Source organism: Lepisosteus oculatus, chromosome 26, assembly GCF_040954835.1.
Source record: "Lepisosteus oculatus isolate fLepOcu1 chromosome 26, fLepOcu1.hap2, whole genome shotgun sequence".
Taxonomy (NCBI): Eukaryota; Metazoa; Chordata; class Actinopteri; order Semionotiformes; family Lepisosteidae; genus Lepisosteus; species Lepisosteus oculatus.
Genome location: NC_090721.1, coordinates 4,650,320 through 4,670,780, shown reverse-complemented (window position 1 = coordinate 4,670,780; position 20,461 = coordinate 4,650,320). Strand labels below are relative to the sequence as shown.

Below are 20,461 nucleotides of genomic sequence, written 5' to 3'. Positions count from 1 at the left end.
TTGGAACTCGGGAAGCAAGACCACTTGTGAGTCTGCTCACCCTTGCATAAAAATACATATTTTCTAAAACGATTTCAGACAGGAAGAGCACATTTTGTCCTCTCCGTGCTGAGACGCCAAGCGTCCTTGCGAGTGGTGTCAGCTCCGCCGATACACCTGGGTATATAGGTAAAGCAGCTGTGGCGCCACAGCAGGACGGCCTGAATTGGGTGGGAAGATCTCGTCCCATCGCCGTTAACTTCATTTAGCCCAAGACGGCTCAGGGCTAGTTTCACTGGGGGTAGACAGTGGCGACCCAACACCGTGACCATTCCTTCTCCCTCCCACCTCAACCCAGTAGACGGACATTAAGATGTTGTCTCTTTCCTTCTTTTATTCATTGTGCTCCAATTTTACTTTTTACTACCAATTTTATTTGTAGCATCCTGTTTGGCGTGTACAATAGCTTACACATCGTTTATTTTCCACATCGGCTAGGTCAGGTGGTTCCTAAAGGTTTGGATGTTTATAAATAGTGATGAATAGGCTGCGTGGTTCTAAGAATAGATTGCCTTATGTGACTGAGCCCTAGTGTTTTTACTGAGTTTTACCGATACAGATATATTTTATTCTGCGTTTTTACAGCATAATTGATAGCGACATTTAATTGTCACTCACTACTGTTCCGAGCCCCAGTATCCAAATTAAAGGGTCACACGTCTGGTACTGGCTTCTCAGAGTGTTGCTCGCTGTACTTCTCGTTTTACGACTTCTTCGTATTTTCCGCCCCCTGGCAAACGCAAATAACGCAGCGATGCCTCCCCCTCGTCGCTTTCTCTTGAGCACTGTGCTGGAGTAGCTGTTAATTTCCAATGAATGAAAAGCGTGTTTTCTTGTGTACCCGGTAAAAAGACAACTCTTACTGAAGAGAAGGAATACAGCAAAAACGGACAGGTAAAAAAAAAAATCAAATATATGGATATAAAGTACCTCTTCTAGACAGTGGAACCAGTAACGTTTTTCGAGATGAGGCGGCTATGAAACCTCGGGACCTCGGCACGGGGGATTCACGCCAGTCCGAGGATCTCGTTGGCTTGCAGGCCTCAACCGCTTCGTGGAAACAACAAAAAAACTAATTTTAAGTAAGGTAAGATGCACGTAGGAGCAGCGTAATAAACAAGAAGCAAATGAGAGTGGGGGTTCTTACCGTTTACATGTGGAATTCTGTAATTTTAATTAACACGGAGAGCTTGATAAATGATCGGAATAAAGCTACTAGCTCTTTCGGACCTGTGCGATGGTGACTCGGGTACAGCAGGAGTCGAAGCGAGTGTTGCAAAACTATATGCAGGATACACTCCTGAAAACACAGTTATTCCAAAAATATGTAGAGAGTGAAATTTATTAAATTTATATCCATATCCTATTGAAAGGATAGTTAGAAATGGAAAAGTGTGTGCTTAGCTCCTAAAACTGCCGGTTCTAAATTCTGCGTCGTTATATTAATGTCCGGAGTAACTACAACCACCGAAACTTTACGATGATCTTCAAACGTCCTAGTTTTACAGTAAACGATTTTTTTTCCTCTGTCAGTATTCTAACAAAATTGTGTTTTATCGTGTTTTTTAAACCAAACTATACCTCAGGACAGTGTTGACAAATTTTATCGGTTATCGATGAATATCTTTTATTTAAAAAATACCGTACTGTATTGTACTATACTGTAAAAGCGGGTTAGCATCAACATCAGGTTATCCTTAACCACACCTGGTTTAAATGTCTCATTTAGCGTCTATAGACTGACCAAGAGGTTCTCATCACAACTGCAGCAACTTTGCAACACTAGAAATCCTTTGTAAAACCCCAGGAAAACCGTCCTTAATCATGCAGAAAATAAATAACATTTAGCGTTATCGATCAGCACTGAACTGACCCTGTGATGAAAAGCAAGTCTTTTTTTATATAAAAAAAGAGTTTCTCTCTCTCCCCAACCCAGCACTTTTTCCTCTTTCCTCTCTTCTTTCCCTTTCACGGTCGAAGGAGCCCTCCAGGATGTCGGACTGCGCAGGTCTGCAGTTCGTGAGCCCCTACGCCTTCGAGGCCATGCAGAAGGTGGACGTGGCGCGGCTGGCCGCCCTGAGCGACCCCGAGCTGAGGCTGCTGCTGCCCTGCCTGGTCCGGATGGCCCTGTGTGCCCCCGCCGACCAGAGCCACACCTGGGCCCAGGACAAGAAGCTCATCCTCCGCCTGCTGTCCGGGGTGGAAGCGGTGAACTCCATCGTCGCGCTGCTGTCGGTCGACTTCCACGCTCTGGAGCAGGACGCCAGGAAAGAGCAGCAGCTCAGGTAATGGGGGTGGTGCCCTACACCCACCCCCCAATGGCATTGGTGGCCACCATTCATCCTGATATTGCACACAGCAAACACAGTAAGCTAGAGAACGAGCTGTCTCCTTTCAGAGGCCGGTGTACGACTACCCAGATTGTCTTGATCTGATGCTTTTCTCCCATTTCCCACCCCGACTGCGCGGTGACACCTGGTGTTTGTGTATTCCCTGACAGACACAAACCTGGTGGTGCCAACGGGGACAGCATCTTGGTATCCCAGCTTCAGCACGGCCTGACACTGGAGTTTGAGCACAGCGATCCTCTTAGAAGACTCAGGCTGGCACTCAGCGAATTGTTGGCTATAATGAACAAGGTAGGACGTTGGACTCTCTCGCGGGCCTGGCTGGTACACAGGAGCAAACCCTGCAGGATCTATAAACGTACCCTCTTCTTTTCTTCGTAACTGGATCTCCAACAAAATACCCTTTTAAATATCTAATTAAACATAAGTTGCAGCTCAAATAGGGTGAATATTACCTCCAGATAGACACACAGGATTACATTTTCCTGCAGTGTAATATTTGCCCGTTCACATGCAGTTGTGAAAGCCTGCAGACGTCCCCAGATGTACCTTTGTCATTTTGCAGCTCGGGATTTGATTTTGTCTTGTAGGTTTCAGACTCAAACGGAGAGTTTTTCTTAAAGTCTTCTGAGCTTTTCGAAAGCCCCGTGTATCTAGAAGAAGTGGCGGATGTTCTGTGTATTTTGCAAGCAGGTAGTACTTGATTCAATTTCTGATCTTCACTCCAGAACACTAATAATCATGTTATGTTTGATACGCTGAAAGATGAATAAGTGCTGTCCTGTGCATTTTATTCAACTCTGTTGTGTCCTGAGTGAAACACTGAGAAAGGAACTGTAATGAGGAAAAACGTGTGAATTACTGTTGTCTTACAGCTCTATTCTCATAACTTTTATTTAGAAAGAAATTTAATAGTGAATAGGAATTTTACACGAGCACAGGGCTGATTTTCACTAAACACAGATGAAAATTGAATAACACGCCATGTTAGGGTGTTGTTTCTGACAGCGTGGTTTTCCTCCCATGTTCGTGCAGAGCTGCCATCGCTGTTGCCCATCATAGACGTGGCAGAAGCGCTGTTGCACGTTCGCAATGGAGAGTGGTTCCTCTGCGTACTAGTGGCCAATGTCCCCGACAGCTTCAACGAAGGTAAAGGCCTATTGATGGTGGTACTTTGTTTGTAGAGCTGCATGAGACGTTTATTCAGATATTCAGAATCACTTCTAGGAGTTAACGGATTTGTCAGGGACAGTTAATGTATTGACCATACATGGTTTAAAATGCAAGTGCCAACAGTGTTTAAATCATTGTGATTTTGTGTTGACTCCTATTCATCAGGGTGAGATCTGTTAATCACACCCTTGCTAGCTGCTGTCTGTAGAACACCATCTCACTTGTACATGTTGTTTTTCCAAGCACAAAACTGCCAACTTCAATATAATACCTTACCGATGGGGAGAAACAAAGATCTAATAGCATTTCGGTTGCAGCTGCCATCTTGGAGATTGCATTTATATGTGTAGGGATGGAAAAGTCTGAACGTTTTCCCCCCGTCGTTTCCTGTTGCGTCATGTGAAACGACTCGGATCTGTGCCGCGCGTGCGCCGAGCACGCGTTGGTGTGTGCAGCGGTCGCGGGTGCCAACGTGCGTGTCTGGTCAGCGTGCAGGGGGCTGATAAAGAACGGGGAGCGGCAGGACGAGGAGAGCGCGGGCGGACGCCGCCGGACACAGGCCCTCCGACAGCTCTGCCAGATGAACCCTTCCCAGGCCCTCAACATCCGCGCCATGGTGGTAGGGCATTTCTCTTCCTTCAGCAAGCCCGGGACTCCTGGCCAGTTAGGAAGTGAGGTTCACAAGGTCACCTGGTGCAGGACAATAGCCAGGAATCTAGAGAGGGCGGCTGTAGCTCAGTGGCCCCTATAAAATCTTTGGCATCGGAGTTTTTGCCATTTCGAGTTTTGAAAAACGCCCTTCTAAATGATCACAGTAAGAGTGTGAGCACTGTTCTTCTTTGTCATCTCGTACCCCACCCAATGATGCTAGTGTCTGATTTACAACACCCTTTTACCCCCTTTCACTCCCAGCTTGTTTCCCTCGTCTTGACTTCTCTCACTCTGGCCTTTAAGATATTCGCAGGAATCCCTTTAGGGGGCCCTGCTTACGCTACAGGTGTGTCTTCATAGTTTTACTGTAGATCTGTAGAACTGCAGAGATTCACAAGCAGCTCGGATGAGTGCGGTACCAGACAGACTCAGTTCAGCGAGCTGTGGTTCCCCTGGCTCTGGTTGTGCTGTGTGTGCAGGTGGAGGAGTGCCACCTGCCGGGGCTTGGGGTGGCTCTGACGCTGGACCACACCAAGAGCGACACCGCAGACGACGCCGTCAGCCCCCTGGTCTCCTTCGTCAGTGGCCTGTTGCTGGGCACCAACGCCAAGGTGCGCACGTGGTTTGGGATGTTCATCCGCAACGGCCAGCAGGTGGGTGGACCATACTCTGTCCCAAATTCGACATCCCTGGAGAGCGGGAGAGTGGAGTTTAAGTGTTCCCTAAAACAACTTCGTCTTGATCATTTTGTTGAAATTACGCGCGAAAGAGGTGTGCATCAGCTTGTTCCTGAATGATGGTGGTCTTTTTGTCTCGGCCTTTCACTGCAGTATGATGATGTTTCGATTGCTTTAAGTGCTTACTGGGATTGTTCATTTTATCCTCAGAGATTCATAACACATGCTGGACTGTGGCCCTCCAGGACCAGGGTTGGCCACCCCTGATAAGTGTAAACAGTTCCTGTCTTTTTTTATCAGCCTTTGACAGGCGCTCCCTCGCCCTGAACCGCTTAGGCCCCTCCTGACTTATATAGTCTACATCACATGTGACCCATCCTGGTCCTGGAGTGCTGGTGTGTCTTCTGGTATTGTAGGTCTCTTTAAAGCTGCAGCACCTGAAGAGCTGAGAGAAGCTGTTAAACGGGTCCCTTTAAGCCAATAATGAGCTTATTTACGTTGTCCATAGCTCAGATGGAATGAGAATTCAGAGGGACAGACCCAGACCCAGACTGGACAATGCTGGACTAGATGTATAAAGACCATGATCCCTCCAGAACCACACGCATTAAAGCTGTTCCTGTATGTAACTGTCCCTGTCTGTTAGAGGAAGAAAGAAAGCAGCTCCGTTCTGTGGCAAATGAGGCGGCAGCTTCTTCTGGAGCTGGTGGCCATCCTGCCCAGGTCGAGGAGCACTCACGTGCCCAACGACAGCGAGGGGGACCTGGAGCAGAGCATGTCGGCCTACTCCGGCCTGAGGGAGGAGCATGTGGTGAAAGCCAGCGCGCTGCTCAGGCTGTACTGCGCGCTCATGGGGATAGCCGGCCTCAGGTAGGGCCTGCCTGGGTTCGAGCACTAGCGTTTTGCTCACCTGTGACGTCCTGTCAGCTTAACATGGCTGGAAGACCAACGAAGAATGTTTCTCCCATATAGAAGTCATGGCTTTGAAACTATATGTGTAAATTAATTAAACGTGCTTGCTTATGGAACGTTTGTATTTTCGTTCCTCCCATGCGGGAAGGTAAACCTCAATCTTGAAGAGCTTTTGGTTGTTTTTGCAGTGATACACCTGGGACATGCCTCTGATCACTGTGATTTACATCAGTAGAAGGTTTAGCATTTATGTAAGGACAGCTAAGGAATGTCAGAAACCTTACACATGGCCTCTAAAATAAACTCAGTATATTTAAAGAGTCTCCATTTTCTTTAACATCAGCGGTGTAGTTTCTCATTAAAGGTCCAGTGAGGCTCCAAGCCGAAAAGGAATGTTTTGAAGCAGGGATCTGTTTTTTTTAGGGGGAGTTCTTTTGGGGTTCTTTTATTCCCGGTCCAGCAGGGGCGTGTTTTCTGGGGGTGGGTGTTGATGGCAGCGGGTTCGTCCCCTGCCTGGGCTGACCTGTGCCCCGGCGGCGAACTGAGCCGTTCTCCTGTACCCGGGCTGTTGTCGGCAGGCCCACCGACGAGGAGGCCGAGCAGCTCCTGCAGCTGATGACCAGCCGCCCCCCCGCCACCCCTGCCGGCGTGCGCTTCGTCTCCCTGTCCTTCTGCAAACTGCTGGCCTTCCCCACCCTTGTCAGGTAACCACCGGCAGCCCCGTTGTCATTGCATTCAGCACTGTGTGGGAGTGAGTGGGGAGATGCGTCTGAATGGCTGCAATGGGACAAGCAAATGATAATCCCATGCTAAAGAGAAGACAGAAGAAAAGCAATGTTTCAGCTGCTGAGCTTTCTCCAGGTTTGATCGTTACTGACTTATGTGGGTGTTCTCACAGACACATACAGGCAAGACCCAAGATGTGTTTTAGTGCATCATAAGTATTGCTACAAATTCCAATGCATAAAAACTTACTTGTTTCCCAAGAGCAATATGGGATTTGACATGGATAATATTTTGTAAGATATTGAAATTAAAATGGAGTTATTTAAAAAAATAAAAAGTCTTGCATGTGTCTTTGCAGCTGTTTTAAAATGTGACTCACGATGCACTCTAATTATATTTGATCAGTCTGTTTCCTGAGAGCTGTCAGTCCTTCAAGGAAATGTGAATGGCGCCAGTGAACATATTAGTACTTTGCAGATGTGAGATCATTGTTGTAGTCGTGCACATGATTCTGTATGCGAGTCTCACACACCCCTCTCCACTCTACAGCACTCCTGAGCAGGAACAGCTAATGGTGATGTGGCTCAGCTGGATGATTAAAGAGGAGGAGTATTTTGAGAGGTGAAGAAAGTTATTTTTGTTATCTTATGTGGAGCTTTTCTGGAGTGCGAGTCAGAGATCTAATGTCTCACCGACGTATTATGTGAAGGTTGAGAGATGATCAGGCTATGAGCTAGGAATCAAGGTGGCAAACGTAAAGGTTTGCTGTGAAGTAGAGGTACAGCTCTGGAGAAATGGTTCTAAAATATTTTAAAAAAAAATTGTCCCTGCAAACATCTGTCCTTTTCAAAAACTCTGCAGCGGTTTTACAAACCTGCTAGTTAATAATTTGTTGCCATAACCACATCAGTAAAGACGTAGGTCTTGGGGCGTGATTTTAAAATCATGAGGGTACTCAAACGTGTAGTTTGTTTGCTAGTTAATAAAAGGGCTGTTGCCTTTACAGCGTGTACAGCTTTATATGTATTACGTAGTGTTGAAAAGCCTTTAATTAATCCTTTCGATGTGAAGTCATTTGGACCTTGTAAAGATTTGGGAGGGGGTAAATGTACTGGCATAATCAGTTTATGAAGGCATGCTGTCTTCCCCCAAGGTCCAAAGATGTATTTTTTGTGGCTTATAAATCCTGGTCTTCTGTCTTGCATTTCAGCGCCGCAGGGGTCTCTGCTTCATTCGGAGAGATGCTGTTGCTGGTTGCCATGTATTTCCATAGCAACCAGCTCAGTGCCATCATTGAGTTGGTCTGCTCTACTTTAGGGATGAAGGTAATGTGGAAATCAATTTCCTGGCTAAAAACATTCCTCATGAGAAATGCAGTATGCATAACGCCCAAGTGCTGTCTGTTTCGATGGCCCTAGACAGGCGGGGACTTTGTCCCATTCTCCCTGCGCATGTGTGTTATTTTTAGCTTCTTTTTTGTGTTGTTTATTGAATTGCAGCTGCGGGACACTGTTTGTGTTCATTTACCCAAACCTTAATTAGAGTTTCTTCTAAATGTACCTTTTGTTCTTTATTTGTTCAATTTGAGGACCTTTCTCTGAAAACATTAAATGAGTTATTTATTTTTTTTAAAGTTTGTTTTATTCAGGATACTTTTTGGAGTGAAAAAAATTGTCTAAAATATGCTTCAGATCACCTTGTGGTCAGTTTTTCACAGGTTATATACACTTTTTGCTATGAATGTTATCTTTTTGTGAACTTTTTTTTTTTTTACTCGCTTTAGTTCATGCACTTACCAAAGTCTTACTGAAAAATCGAATGGTTTTTTTTTTAGATTGCTATCAAACCCAGCTCCCTGAGTAAGATGAAGACCATTTTTACACAAGAAATTTTCACTGAACAGGTAGTGTATAATATTCTTTTACTTTATAATTTTCCTTTGCAGTTCCATATTAGAATTTAAATGTTACATGTGTTGTCAGTATGTGTTAAAGTATAGCTTGACATTTCAAACTGAAGGTAAACCTTTAAGCTATGTTCTGTAGTTTAAAAGATATAATCTGTTAAGGCGTCTTGTGAATGTGACTTGACTCCTGTCGTGGGATTGTGTTATTCTAGGTTGTAACAGCCCATGCAGTAAGAGTTCCTGTTACCAGCAACCTGAGTGCCAACATTACAGGTTTTCTGCCCATCCACTGCATTTATCAACTTCTAAGAAGCCGAGCGTTCACAAAGCACAAAGTTTCTATCAAGGTATTCTTTGTATGAATTTTGATTTAAAGCAACAGCCATTTACTTTCTAAAAATGAGATTTTATTTTCTTTTAAGCATCGCAGTTTAAATCAGTAAGGCATGTTATATGATTCAGCCCTGGAAATAATATCCCACGTCTCTTAAAAAATGTTCCTACAAATACATTTTGACCAAGGGAAAAAATGTGGGACATTTATGGACAAGTAATTTTCCCTTCTCCACACATTTCCAACTTTTCCTTTTGCCAGGATTTATACTATTGGCTGTGATACAGGTCAGTGTAAGTGTACGGTATGTCCAGAAAGCACTGCATTTAACAGCAATCAATACTATTGTACACTCAAATTTTCCATGAATGTTTCCATTTACTGTGTAAATTTTAATTTCTGACCTCTTTGTTGTTTTTTTACTATGAGTCATTAAATGTTACACCGGTGCCAGACTGAGGAACTTGTTTTAAACTTTTAGCTGGATCTCGATTGCTTAATGAAACTCTCTTTTTGTGTCCCAGGACTGGATTTTCCAGCAGATGTGCGAGACCACCACCCCGCTGCACACTCAGCTGTTGCCCCTGATTGACGTCTATATCAACTCCATCCTGACGCCCGCCTCCAAGGCCAGCCCTGAGGCCACCAACCAGCCCATCACGGAGCAGGAGATCCTCAACGTCTTCCAGGGCCTGACTGGGGTACGCGTGTCCGATACCAGCAGTACGCTTGGCGTGTCCCGAGAGCAATGTTCTGGTCCCGACCCGCCGTGTCTTTGTGCTGTTGAAGCCCTCCCCCTCGTGTAACACTCGGCCCAGGCGGTCATCTTCTTTCGTGTTTCTCATCTCCCCGTTCTCTTGTCACGCGGCCCAAGTTGAGATCGAAGTATTCTGACGATATAACTCACCCTCTTTGAATAAGCAGGATAATAATTAGCTAGATTTGATGGTTTGAACGAATTGACCTTTAGCGCTTCTTTTAAATGGAAAATAATGCACTTCTTGAATTTAGACTAAAAATATAAGAATCATCTTTTCTTCCTGAAGGCCATTGACAACTGTGCTATTAAGAGCACTGTTTTGTTCTGTTTTTTGTATTGTGACCTTAGAGCAGTGTTGACTTGCGATGGAGACCATAGCTGTACCAGTTGACAATAAAAGGTAATATTGGGAGAATGTGCTTTCATGTAACACAGTGTAATTTTAGTTGCGTTGTCGGATTTACTTTTGGTTTCAGAGGGAGAGCAGTCGCATTCGTTCACGTTACAATATCACGACTCAGTTGCTGGTGCTGTATTACATCTTGTCGTATGAGGAAGCTCTTCTGGCAAACACGAAGTCATTGGGTATGTACACGGCAGCGTTCATCTTAGCGGTGGTTTGCAGGGGCTCTGGTCATTTACAGTTGGGAATGGTGAAAAAACGACGAATTAACTTTGTAAAACTCCTCAAGTCGCTCAGCCAGATGCATACATTTTAACAGGCAGGAGAGAAAAAGATGGGCTCTGCCCTTCAATTTTATCTTTCATTTAACTTCATCAATCTCTGGCCCAGTGACCTGTTTTGTTGCCAGGCTGTTAGAAATAAATCATGGTTGTTAGTTTTTCTCTCCTATGTCGTTATGAATTAGTAACACATTTGCCATATTTCTCACTGTATTTCTATAGCCACGTCTGTGGTTTTATTTGAAAAGCTCCAGAGGTTTTTGAATGATCCTATCCATCTTGATACAGTTCTGGTTATATTGCATTTTATAAATTGTAGTAGTGGGTATTTATGCTGCTAATATCTCAAAGAAAGAATCAAATCAATCCTGGTAATAAAACAGTACACAGCACACCAGTTGAAAAATTGCTGTACACCGATAAAAGCAGGATTTATTTCTCCTGTTCCTCCGAGACTAATTTCTTTAATAGTGGCTGTGGTAAGGTGATTTGAAATTGGTAATAGTGCGCCCTGCTTTATTTTGTGAAGAATTTGTGAAAGGGAGTAATCTGTTATTGTTACAGCTCTCATGCAGAAGAAGCCAAAGTCATATTCTGCTGCACTGATGGACCAAATTCCTATTAAGTATTTGATCCGTCAAGCGCAGGGACTCCAACAGGAGCTGGGTGGTAAGTGTCTGTGAGAACAAACCCACCCAATCATGACACTTTTTAGTCTTTCGAAGTTAATTTAAGTGGTAATCGAACATAGTAAGTTTGACGTCGGCTTATGAAACACGTTTTCTTTTTTTTTTCTTTCTTCATTTGCATGAAGATGAACAGATGTACTCCATCCTGTCAGAAATAAGAGACGTCCCTTCATGTTTTTTTGCTGTAATGGAATTCATAGCTTCTAACCCCTCAGTTGCAATTAATGGTCAGGTGTCATTTTCCAGGCACAGGGGAGAGCTACACATATTTCCAAATTATTTCGCATTAAAAATTGTTGAAATCGTCTTGTAGAGATCCCTGTTTATGCAATAGATTCTTAAGCTTTCCGCCCTGTACTGGATGGAGAAAAACGGCAATTCTGAATAGAATTTATATGACCCCTTTATTCACTCCTTATACTTTGAGACCCTTATAGGTGCAGTCAGTTCTTACTCACTGTGTGCTTTGTGAAGGGCTGCACTCTGCTCTTCTGCGCCTTCTGGCAACCAACTACCCACACCTGTGCATGGTGGAGGACTGGATCTGCGAGGAGGAGATCACCGGCACGCGCCCGCTGCTCCGGAGGATGCTGCTGACCAGCACCGCCAGGAAATACACACAGAAGCAGCTTAAAGATGGTAACGGAAAGCTCAGTGAGGGTTTAGAGGGGCGTTCTGATTTCTCGCTCCAGTGTCCACATCTTGCAGTTCTCCTGTTTAAGCCAGACCTTTTAAAAAGCAATAAAACGAGATCTATTGCTACTATTTTGACTACATAATTGCAGTTGTCAAAGTCAAATTAAGAGGACATAGCTTTGGCTGTTTCTGTGATTCCAGACATCGTGGGGGGAAAAACAATCAGTGAAAGAGAAAAACCAAACAATTCTGATGCCGTATCTCATATAGAGGAACGGGACATGTTTGTGCTTTTAAGTGTAATTTAATGCTACTGGTTTGTGTCTTTTCTCCCAAAGTAACACCTACATTGATTCTTACTTCTTATTGTCGATACATTCTAAGAAGCACTATCATTACTAACAGCTGCAGTACACTGTAGACCAGTGTTTCCCAATCCCTGTGCTGTAAGACAGTAGTGCTGCTTTCAGTAATGGAAATACCTTACATGTCAGTTTAAAATGTTGGTGTTCGCAGTTGAAAATGATCACTTGATATGACATCCCCCAGCACCGGAAATCGGTTTAATAAAATAAGCTTGACTGATGATGACAAATCAGAAAAAAACTTTTTTTTTTTCCCCATTTCTTGCCGTTTCCTTTGAGGACAGGGGGCTCTAGCGTCTTTCCTGCTCAAAGACCATGTGAAAATGCAAAGGGAGACGAATCGTTTCAAAGGGCTATCATTCCACAATCCCTTTTTCAAGACGATTGTATAAGTGTGTCTTCTGCATGATGGAGACTGAGGGATTGTGTGACTTTATTATTGTTATTGTGGCAGCTGACCTTTGCAGTGCTCGGTGAAAATATATCTCTGGCCTAAGTCTTTGTGATAAGTGGCTCATTTAAAATTCCATTCCGGAGCCCTGAGTATTAACCGGAATCCTAATGAGCTTCCCTTGCGCTCAGCATTCCAGATGGTGCCATCCAGCAACATTCATTTGATGCAGATCCTGGAGCACTTGGCCCTGCTGCCTGCCAGTGATCTCATCCCCTACGCAGAGGTGCTGGTGTCCGACATGAGCCTGCTGCTCACGGAAGGAGTCTCCCGGAGGATTCTCCAGACTGTCAATAAGCTCTGGATGGTTCTGAACACCGTCATGCCCAGGAGGTTAGTAGCGTGCGTGTGGAATGTCGTTTGTATTCGGGTGTTATTCCTGGCAGCAGGAGTGGGTGGGTTGACCGTAGTTGCATTGCAAATGACCAGAACCCATCAGTTTTGACTTGTTAATGACCAGTTTAGCCATCCAAAAATACACAATGAGGAACGTTCTCCCAGGGGGAAATTTATATCCAGGAATAAAACATTTGTAGAATGGAAACTGTACTCTTTAACAAGACCATAAAGTACAAGTGGAAGTTAGATTTGCGTTTTTACCCTGAGCACTGTGGCTGCCTCTGGGGTGTGGGAGGGGTGACATGAAATGAATTTCAAAGCGTTGCTAGAATGTCACCCTTTGAAGTTCCCATTGATTTATGTCAGAAATCCAGTAAAAATAAAACCCTTTTTCTTCAGTGAAAAATTAAATTGTGGAACATGCTGGGTATATTTATAAATGCATTAAAAATGTGGTGGACCAGTGTGAACCATTTGGTTAGCTCATGAATGGAAAAGCTTTGGATATAGATTGAAACAAAGTCTCATCATTAGTAGCCCTGCCTTTAAAATTTAGATGAATGCATTATCATTACTGGAGCCAATTTACACATAACTGCTATTGCTTGGAATTTCACTTATTCTGCATGAACCGTAGTTGTATCAGTTTACTTTTTGTTTCTTAAGGTTGTGGGTGATGACAGTGAATGCACTTCAGCCCTCGGTGAAATTAACGCAGCAGCAGAAATACACCCAGAATGACCTAATGATTGACCCTCTGATTGTGCTACGGTGTGACCAGAGAGTTTACAGGTGCCCCCATCTCCTTCTCCTCCGACATTCTTCTGTGGTATCATTAAGAAGCTGTTTACTCCTCCAGGGGTGGAAATCCATACTGATCCGCCTCAGAGCAGTACGAATCCAGTACTGTAAACAGAACCACATTGATGAAGAAACAAGAGAAATTAAAGAATCAGAATCACTTTTATTCGCCAGTACGTGTCAGGTACAGGAATTTGGAACCTGCTAAATCCAAAACCCACACAGGTGCAAAAGGAGCATCAACATTACTGACATAGTTACATTGGACAATATACAAAAGATGTGGGAGTCATAACAGAGTCACAGTATGTTCTCACAGTATGGAACATGTAGACATTACAGTACATAAGGAAAATGGTTATCTACATGTTATCAGCTTTGAAACCTCATTGTGTAAGTGTTCTGCACAATTCAAAAGTGGACAATTACATACATGCACTACTTTGCACCATTTTGACTTGGAGAATAGTCAGAGAATATAGGGCAAGGTGTGTTTTTCAATCAGACTTTCTTACAAAAACATTAAAAATATTCTCTGATTCAGAAGTTCTCAGTTCTGGCCCTGAAAGCTCACAGATCTGCTTCTTTGCATTCCAGCTGAACTCGGTTACACAGTTTAACTCATTGATCTTTGATTGATTGATGACTGATTCGTAGTGTTAGGCTGTATGAAGCTTTTAAACATGTAGGAGTACCCTTTTAACTATTGCATTTCATAACTAACACATGAAATGCCTACTGAGTAGAAATAAAATGTGCAAATGTTCAAATCTTGTTTGCTCAATTAAGTCTTTAAGCTCAGATGGAATGAAACCACACCGGTATTTGAACCCCACGGACCAGGATTGAGAATCCCTGTTCTAGTCAGCCCATTAACTACTGAACAAGGTTGAGCTGAAGGTCTGCAGCACCTAAAGAACTCTGGCCTGGTGCGTGATGTAATATTTGCTCAAAGGTGAAAAGAGCAAAGATCCTGAAGCATAAGACCACCAGTGGTTTGTGTGCAAGAAAAAAAAAGGAACTAAGCTGCTAACATTTTATTTTAAACCAAATTGACTTATTACATTCTTCTAATCGTAGATGTCCCCCGCTAATGGACATCACCCTGCACATGCTGAATGGCTACCTGCTGGCATCGAAGGCCTATTTAAATGCCCACCTGAAGGAGACGGCCGATATTGACAGGCAGACCCAGACAGTCTCCAGTCTGGGCTTGGTAGGGCAGCCAGACACCCCAGAGGTGACAAGAGAGGAGCTCAAAAACGCTTTGTTAGCTGCTCAGGTAATCTTTCCTAGGATTCCTTATCAACATGTAGTTTATTCATTTGAATTACTGTTGAGTCAAAAGCATACGAATTGTGTTAATGTTTGTGAGTACTATGGTGTTATTAAAATACATTGATTTTTTTATTGTCCATACATTAATGGGCGGAGCAGTGGCACTGTGGCTAAGGATCTGTATAAATGGCTGACCCTGCACTCTGACCCCAAGCTTCTCTCTCCCTGTCTGTGTGCCTGTGTGTCTCATGGAGAGCAAGCTGGGGTTGCAGCAAGAATCTTTCCAAATAAGGTGACGTTCATATTGAGTCAGGTCGTCCTACCTGCCTTGTTAGGCGAGACAATGAAATGAGAGCTTCAAAGCTGTTTGGCTGTGTTTTTGCCAGTCACGATTAAGATAAATAGCAAGTACAACAGCCACATCTGTTCCACCCAGCTATCTATCAGAGGCCTGGCTCTCAGCCACCACATTGACAGCCTCCATACATCTTGTCTGTGTTCCAGGACAGCACCGCGGTTCAGATCCTGCTGGAGATCTGCTTGCCCACCAGCGAGGAGAGGGGAGAGGGGGGCAGTGTGGAGAACTCTCCCAAGAGCCTGAAACAGGAAGAGCCTGGCACGTGCCAGCCTGAGGGGGGCGCAGAGGGGCAGGGCGGGGGCCTGCTGAGCAACTTGCGAGAGGTCCAGTGTCTCATCTGCTGTCTGCTCCACCAGATGTTCATCGCTGACCCCAACATAGCTAAACTGGTTCACTTCCAGGTGCGTGTTTTGCCTGCTTAAAGATGCAACAGCCCGTCTGGAAATATAGCCCAGGCTTCCAATTGTTATTCAGTATTAATTGGCACATAAAGCAGATTGCTTGTAAAAAAAGCATGGGAATTCGGATAAAGACATCAGTCACAAAAGGGTTACTGAAGGCCTTCATTTTTTTTTCATCAGAGCTTCATGTGCCATATTTAGACTCATTCTTGAGTCTGCCAAATGTTTTGCAAGTTGCACTTTAGATAAATGTAGTTCAGCTGTGAAAAGTGTTAGCTCTGTAGATAATACAAGCAGTGCTGTAATGTACCCTGTTCAAGAAAATGTCTTTGTGTTCTCAGGGATACCCACAAGAACTACTTTCCTTGACTGTGGCTGGCATCCCATCTATGCACATCTGTCTAGATTTCATTCCTGAACTTCTGGCACAGCCACAGCTTGAGAAACAGGTCATGCAAAAACCTTACTGTATTTTGAGACATTAACATGTTTTTTTTTGTTGATTTTGTTTTTTCTGTGTTCCATATGAAACCATTTTTACTTTGTGATTCTACAGATATTTGCCCTCCAGCTCCTGTCACACTTGTGCACACAGTACGCCCTTCCTAAATCCCTCAGTGTGGCTCGGTTAGCTGTCAGTGTCATGGCCACCCTGCTTACAGGTAATGCTTTGACTTGCTCTTTGTCCTTTAGATAAGATGTTCAGCAAACCAGTATTTTAATCCAAAAGGATGTCCGTGTTTGCAATAGAAGGTTGTTCTGTCATGCCGATGAGACATAACCGGCAACAGTAGTTTACAGTCCATGGAATCAACCATCTGTGCAGCTAAATATACCATAGACAATGCAAGAGAAAACTTGCAACGAAAAGACACTTCTCTGTTTGATGCATGATGTCTGTCGCAGTCTTGTCTTGTATATTAATAGATGCCAGTGGGTCATAATTGTACTACAATTGAAGGATTTGCTGTGGCTGTTAGAAAGCTGATCTAGAAGATCTTATTGCCTTGGATTAAATAGTCCTAGATTAGAAATTGTGAGTGTCAGTGAACATAATAAGATACATCTTTTTTTTTCCCTTCTGTATTCAGCATATTAATACTGCCTCCCTGTGGACTGTTTGACTCAGTACAGTGTGAGCTAATTTCAAGATTAATTTTCACCTTTGTGAAAAGTCTAAATTATTATACCGCACCAATGTTCTCCAAGGTGTTTGCAAAAAAATAATGCATACAGTTCCGGACAAAAAACTCTGCTTTAAAAGGACTGTATTTAAGATAGCGTGTAGTCTGTGAATGTCCATGCTATCATTTTCAATAACCACATTATCCTTAGAGTATTACAGCGAGTTGGAACCTCGCCTGACATGTTCATGGGGTGAGGTGGGACTGTGGTTTAGATGGGAATCCAGTCCAGCACAGGGCAGGCACACACGCGCAGGTGGAGGGCAGTTCAGAGAAGCCAGGTACCCTGGACATCAGGTCGTTTGAGGATGGAAAGAATCCGGAGTGCAGAACTAAACACCAGGATAACATAATTGAACCCGGGACCCAGGAGCGGTGATGTAGGAGTTCCAATTCCCAGACCATCCTCGGCAAAAGTGTTAAAAATGCTTCTCTACTTGTAGAGGAAGGAGCGCACTGGAAGAAGGGTGTATGTTGTTAAGATGGAGTTTCTTTTCCAGTTCTTACCAAGGCGAAGAGGTATGCGTTCTTCATGCCCACTTTGCCCTGCCTGGTGTCGTTCTGCCGTGCCTTCCCCCCGCTGTACGACGATGTGGCCCTGCTGCTGGTCCAGGTGGGGCAGGTTTGTGCCTCAGACGTGGCCACCAAGGCCAGAGATGTGGACCCCCTCATTGCAAGTGAGTTATTTCACTGCTCAGTTTTATTTTTCTTTCCTAAACAGCTTTGTTTTTCAACTTTGTTTATTAAAGATGGTCTCACACCACGTGTGCCCTGCTCTCCCGTCTTGAGAAATTTTGGAATGAGTCAGGGAAGACATGTGGCATCTAGGGCTTAGAGAGCAGGGAACAAGCACGTGCTGCTTGTCCAGGCTGTGTGAGAGGAATGGGACATCTCATGACATGAGTCTGCAACTCGGAAGTACAGAAGTACAGAACACCTTGTGCCACTAACCTGAGACTGTCCCTGTACACCTGCTGTTGATCAAGGTTTATCAGCATAATGGACTTACTTATTCCAAGTCTGTTCAATTAAATGTCTGTGCAGCTGCTAAGAAAAACTTGATTGCGAATTTGTCACGGTTGTAAGTGAAATGTTTCACTATAAATACTGTATAGTATTGTAACATTCTCTCGTCTGTTAATAATATAGAAATATTGAGTTAAAAGGCATCTAATTTTATTTCAAAGCTGAAGGTTTTTTTTTATTTTTTTATCTTTAAGAAGGAAGAAATTGCACCTTTTTTTCATCCTAAATGACCCAAAGGGATGCCGCAGTAATCTGTAAGAGGCTTTTACGGTCTGCCTACAGACGAGATGCTTTGGTGCGCCACACTTGATCGGAAGGCATTTCCAGTTTCATCCTGCACGTCTTACAGTCTCGTTATCTGTTGCAGGGCTGCAGCACTTGAAGGACAAACCGGCTGACGTGGCTCTGATTTCAAAGGCGATTCTTCATCAAAGACTAGCTGGAGAGCTGGTCTCCACTGACCCAGATGTGAGGCTGTGCTACCTCATTGAAGCCACCTTCATGGACATAATTAACACGACGCTCAAGGGGGTGTAGTGAATCCAACTTAAATGAGACAAACTGCTTTTGTCTTGGAGACAAACGCCCAGCAGAGTGCTTGTAATGAACTTTTAATATTTATAATAGCAGGCAAGACGAGCTGGTTCTTCACAGGAGCATTGGAGGAGCATGCCATGTATTAATGAAAGCATACTTCACTTAAGTACACGTTGCACAATTATTGTTTTTTTTTAAGGAGCAAAATATGATCCACTTTTATTTCCTACTAGGGGAAGATATGCAAACACTCCTGATGTTGGACACAGGAAAGGAAATTTCATTTCCTCACTCACTTTTCATCACATTTTACTGTTGTGACTTGTAATACAGATGAGCAGAGCAAATATTTGCAGATCTTCCCTTGCATTTTTACACACACCTTTCTTCAAAGCCCAGAGTGATACTGGAGTTTGGCTTCAGGTATGGCAATACATTTTTTATTTAAAAATGGACTTGCAGAGCCTGTAAATGAACAAGCAGAAGTTAATACCACATGAAAAACGTAAAGCAAGATGAAGAGAACATTTCAGATGTGGACCCTTGTTTAGTTGTGGAATTGGAGCTGACAGTGTTAACCTGTTCAGTTTCACACAAATTAACATTATTTACAGATTATAATGTCGAGTTTTACTCACATGATTTTGCAGTTTTAACATTTTATACTGAGAGACATTAAAAACAGAATAAATGGGTACAAGTTTTAATATCTCTCACTACACATATTTATTACTCATTAAAAATGCGTTTTGTGGGTTTTTTTTAAAAAACATAAGGTCCTGACCTCAAACTCATCTTTGCCTTTAAAAGAAATCATTTAAAAAAATCGAAACAGCTAATGCAATTCATGTAGGTTATTTTCCATATTAGAAGAGGAAGTGAATATATTAGAAATAATTGTGCTTCCGTTCTATTTTTCTTCTGCTCTTCTAATTGCTTTTGAATCATCTCTTAGAGTCTTGTGCTAGCCATGTGGGCTGTTGCATTACATGCCCAGTGTATAGCTAGTTATGTAAGTGCAAAGGTTAGTGTGTGGTTCTGTGTGTGATCTGTAACAGAGTAGGTAATCTAGCCCAAGGTAGAAGATATCGGCACTATATGTGCCTCCGTTGCATGTTGAAATTTTACACAAATGCAGTGAGATTGTTCTGCTGTGAGTCTGTACATGGGATTCAAGTTCATTTTTATTTTGAAAAGAGATCAACAAGGTTTTGATCAATGAACTTCAGTTTTTACAGTTATAAAATACATTTTTATAGAGTAATCTGTCAGTCATTTTTTTTGCTATAAAACAAACCCCCCATGACACTTCACCTGATACTTTTTAACTGCTAATTTCTGGGCAAATTTGTACTTAACATTTAGGTGCATTTTACAGACATTTGCCATCATGAGCTACTGATAAACACTTATATTTTTTTCTGTTTTTTTGCTGCCTCCTAGTAGGTTCATTATTTTTTGCCATTACTTTCTGTGAGATGTTCAAGGTGAACAAGGTGAGAATTTAGAATTCAGAACTTTTAAAACTTTTTTGTGCTTTTTTTACCCAGAGATCTGCTTATTGTATATAAAGGGGAATCAGAAGTTGTCCTTCATGCTGGATTTATCTGTATCTGCTTGTAAAGGGACTTGTCTTTAACACTGGACTTAGTAACACTTAATGATATACAGCATTTCCTCAGCCTCATTTCTCAGCCTGTCAATACTTCAGTACCCAATGAAGGGATGTTTGTTTTTTCAACTTTTCTAATAAAAGGATATTAAATCTTGTTGTCATTCACGCAAATTATCTTTTCTAGACACCATATTTTTTTACCTTAAAAAGTATGTTTCATTTGTATTGTTTACTTGGTTATTTTTTAGAAGTTAAAAAAAACATTTGACATCACCGTACATTTTCTTGTCTGTGGTGTTTAAGTACAGGGACGAGGGTCGAATCATTGCGATTCTTTGCAAGGTGATAAAAAGCAAAACAAATGCCCGCTTATTGTTGCACATTTATGATGAGGAAATCGCAGCAGACATTTTAATCTAGTTGCTTTAACTTTTGCATTCTTTTAGGCGGGTGGCAGATGACAGGGTTATGCTTTTAAATATTATAAAAGATCTTGATTAGCGGATTCGTTTTTCAATGTGCTCTAAAAGTAAAAGCAAGTCGATCAGTTGATTCTGTTTTAAAACACTTT

At 42.9% G+C, this 20,461-nt stretch overlaps 1 protein-coding gene across 3 annotated transcripts; it reads left to right on the top strand.

Annotated features, from left to right (window-relative positions):
• The first annotated feature begins 760 nt into the window (after positions 1 to 760).
• Positions 761 to 20,044, top strand: ints2 (integrator complex subunit 2). Of its 3 annotated transcripts, none has more exons than XM_069184589.1 (25): positions 761 to 933; positions 2,020 to 2,324; positions 2,540 to 2,678; positions 2,978 to 3,080; positions 3,423 to 3,536; positions 4,049 to 4,179; positions 4,691 to 4,864; positions 5,535 to 5,758; positions 6,379 to 6,504; positions 7,076 to 7,147; positions 7,737 to 7,851; positions 8,361 to 8,429; positions 8,645 to 8,779; positions 9,291 to 9,467; positions 10,003 to 10,111; positions 10,775 to 10,879; positions 11,374 to 11,538; positions 12,483 to 12,684; positions 13,357 to 13,482; positions 14,572 to 14,773; positions 15,274 to 15,528; positions 15,870 to 15,977; positions 16,085 to 16,190; positions 17,213 to 17,389; positions 18,106 to 20,044. In XM_069184589.1, exons 1-25 carry the CDS (start codon positions 856 to 858, stop codon positions 18,273 to 18,275), a joined length of 3,687 nt encoding a protein of 1,228 aa, XP_069040690.1. In that variant the 5' UTR covers positions 761 to 855; the 3' UTR covers positions 18,276 to 20,044. The 3 variants fall into 3 exon arrangements, with proteins under 3 accessions (XP_069040690.1, XP_069040691.1, XP_069040692.1); XM_069184590.1 differs by having other exon boundaries at positions 761 to 1,126; XM_069184591.1 differs by having other exon boundaries at positions 761 to 1,126; positions 1,976 to 2,324.
• Positions 20,045 to 20,461: the final 417 nt, after the last annotated feature.

Excerpts from the sequence above, each read along its gene's own strand:
- ints2 (XM_069184589.1), top strand. The coding sequence starts at position 856 with ATGAAAAGCGTGTTTTCTTGTGTACCCGGTAAAAAGACAACTCTTACT. Across the intron at positions 15,529-15,869 it reads CTAAACTGGTTCACTTCCAG|GGATACCCACAAGAACTACT; the intron begins GTGCGTGTTTTG and ends TTGTGTTCTCAG. Across the intron at positions 15,978-16,084 it reads AGCCACAGCTTGAGAAACAG|ATATTTGCCCTCCAGCTCCT; the intron begins GTCATGCAAAAA and ends GTGATTCTACAG.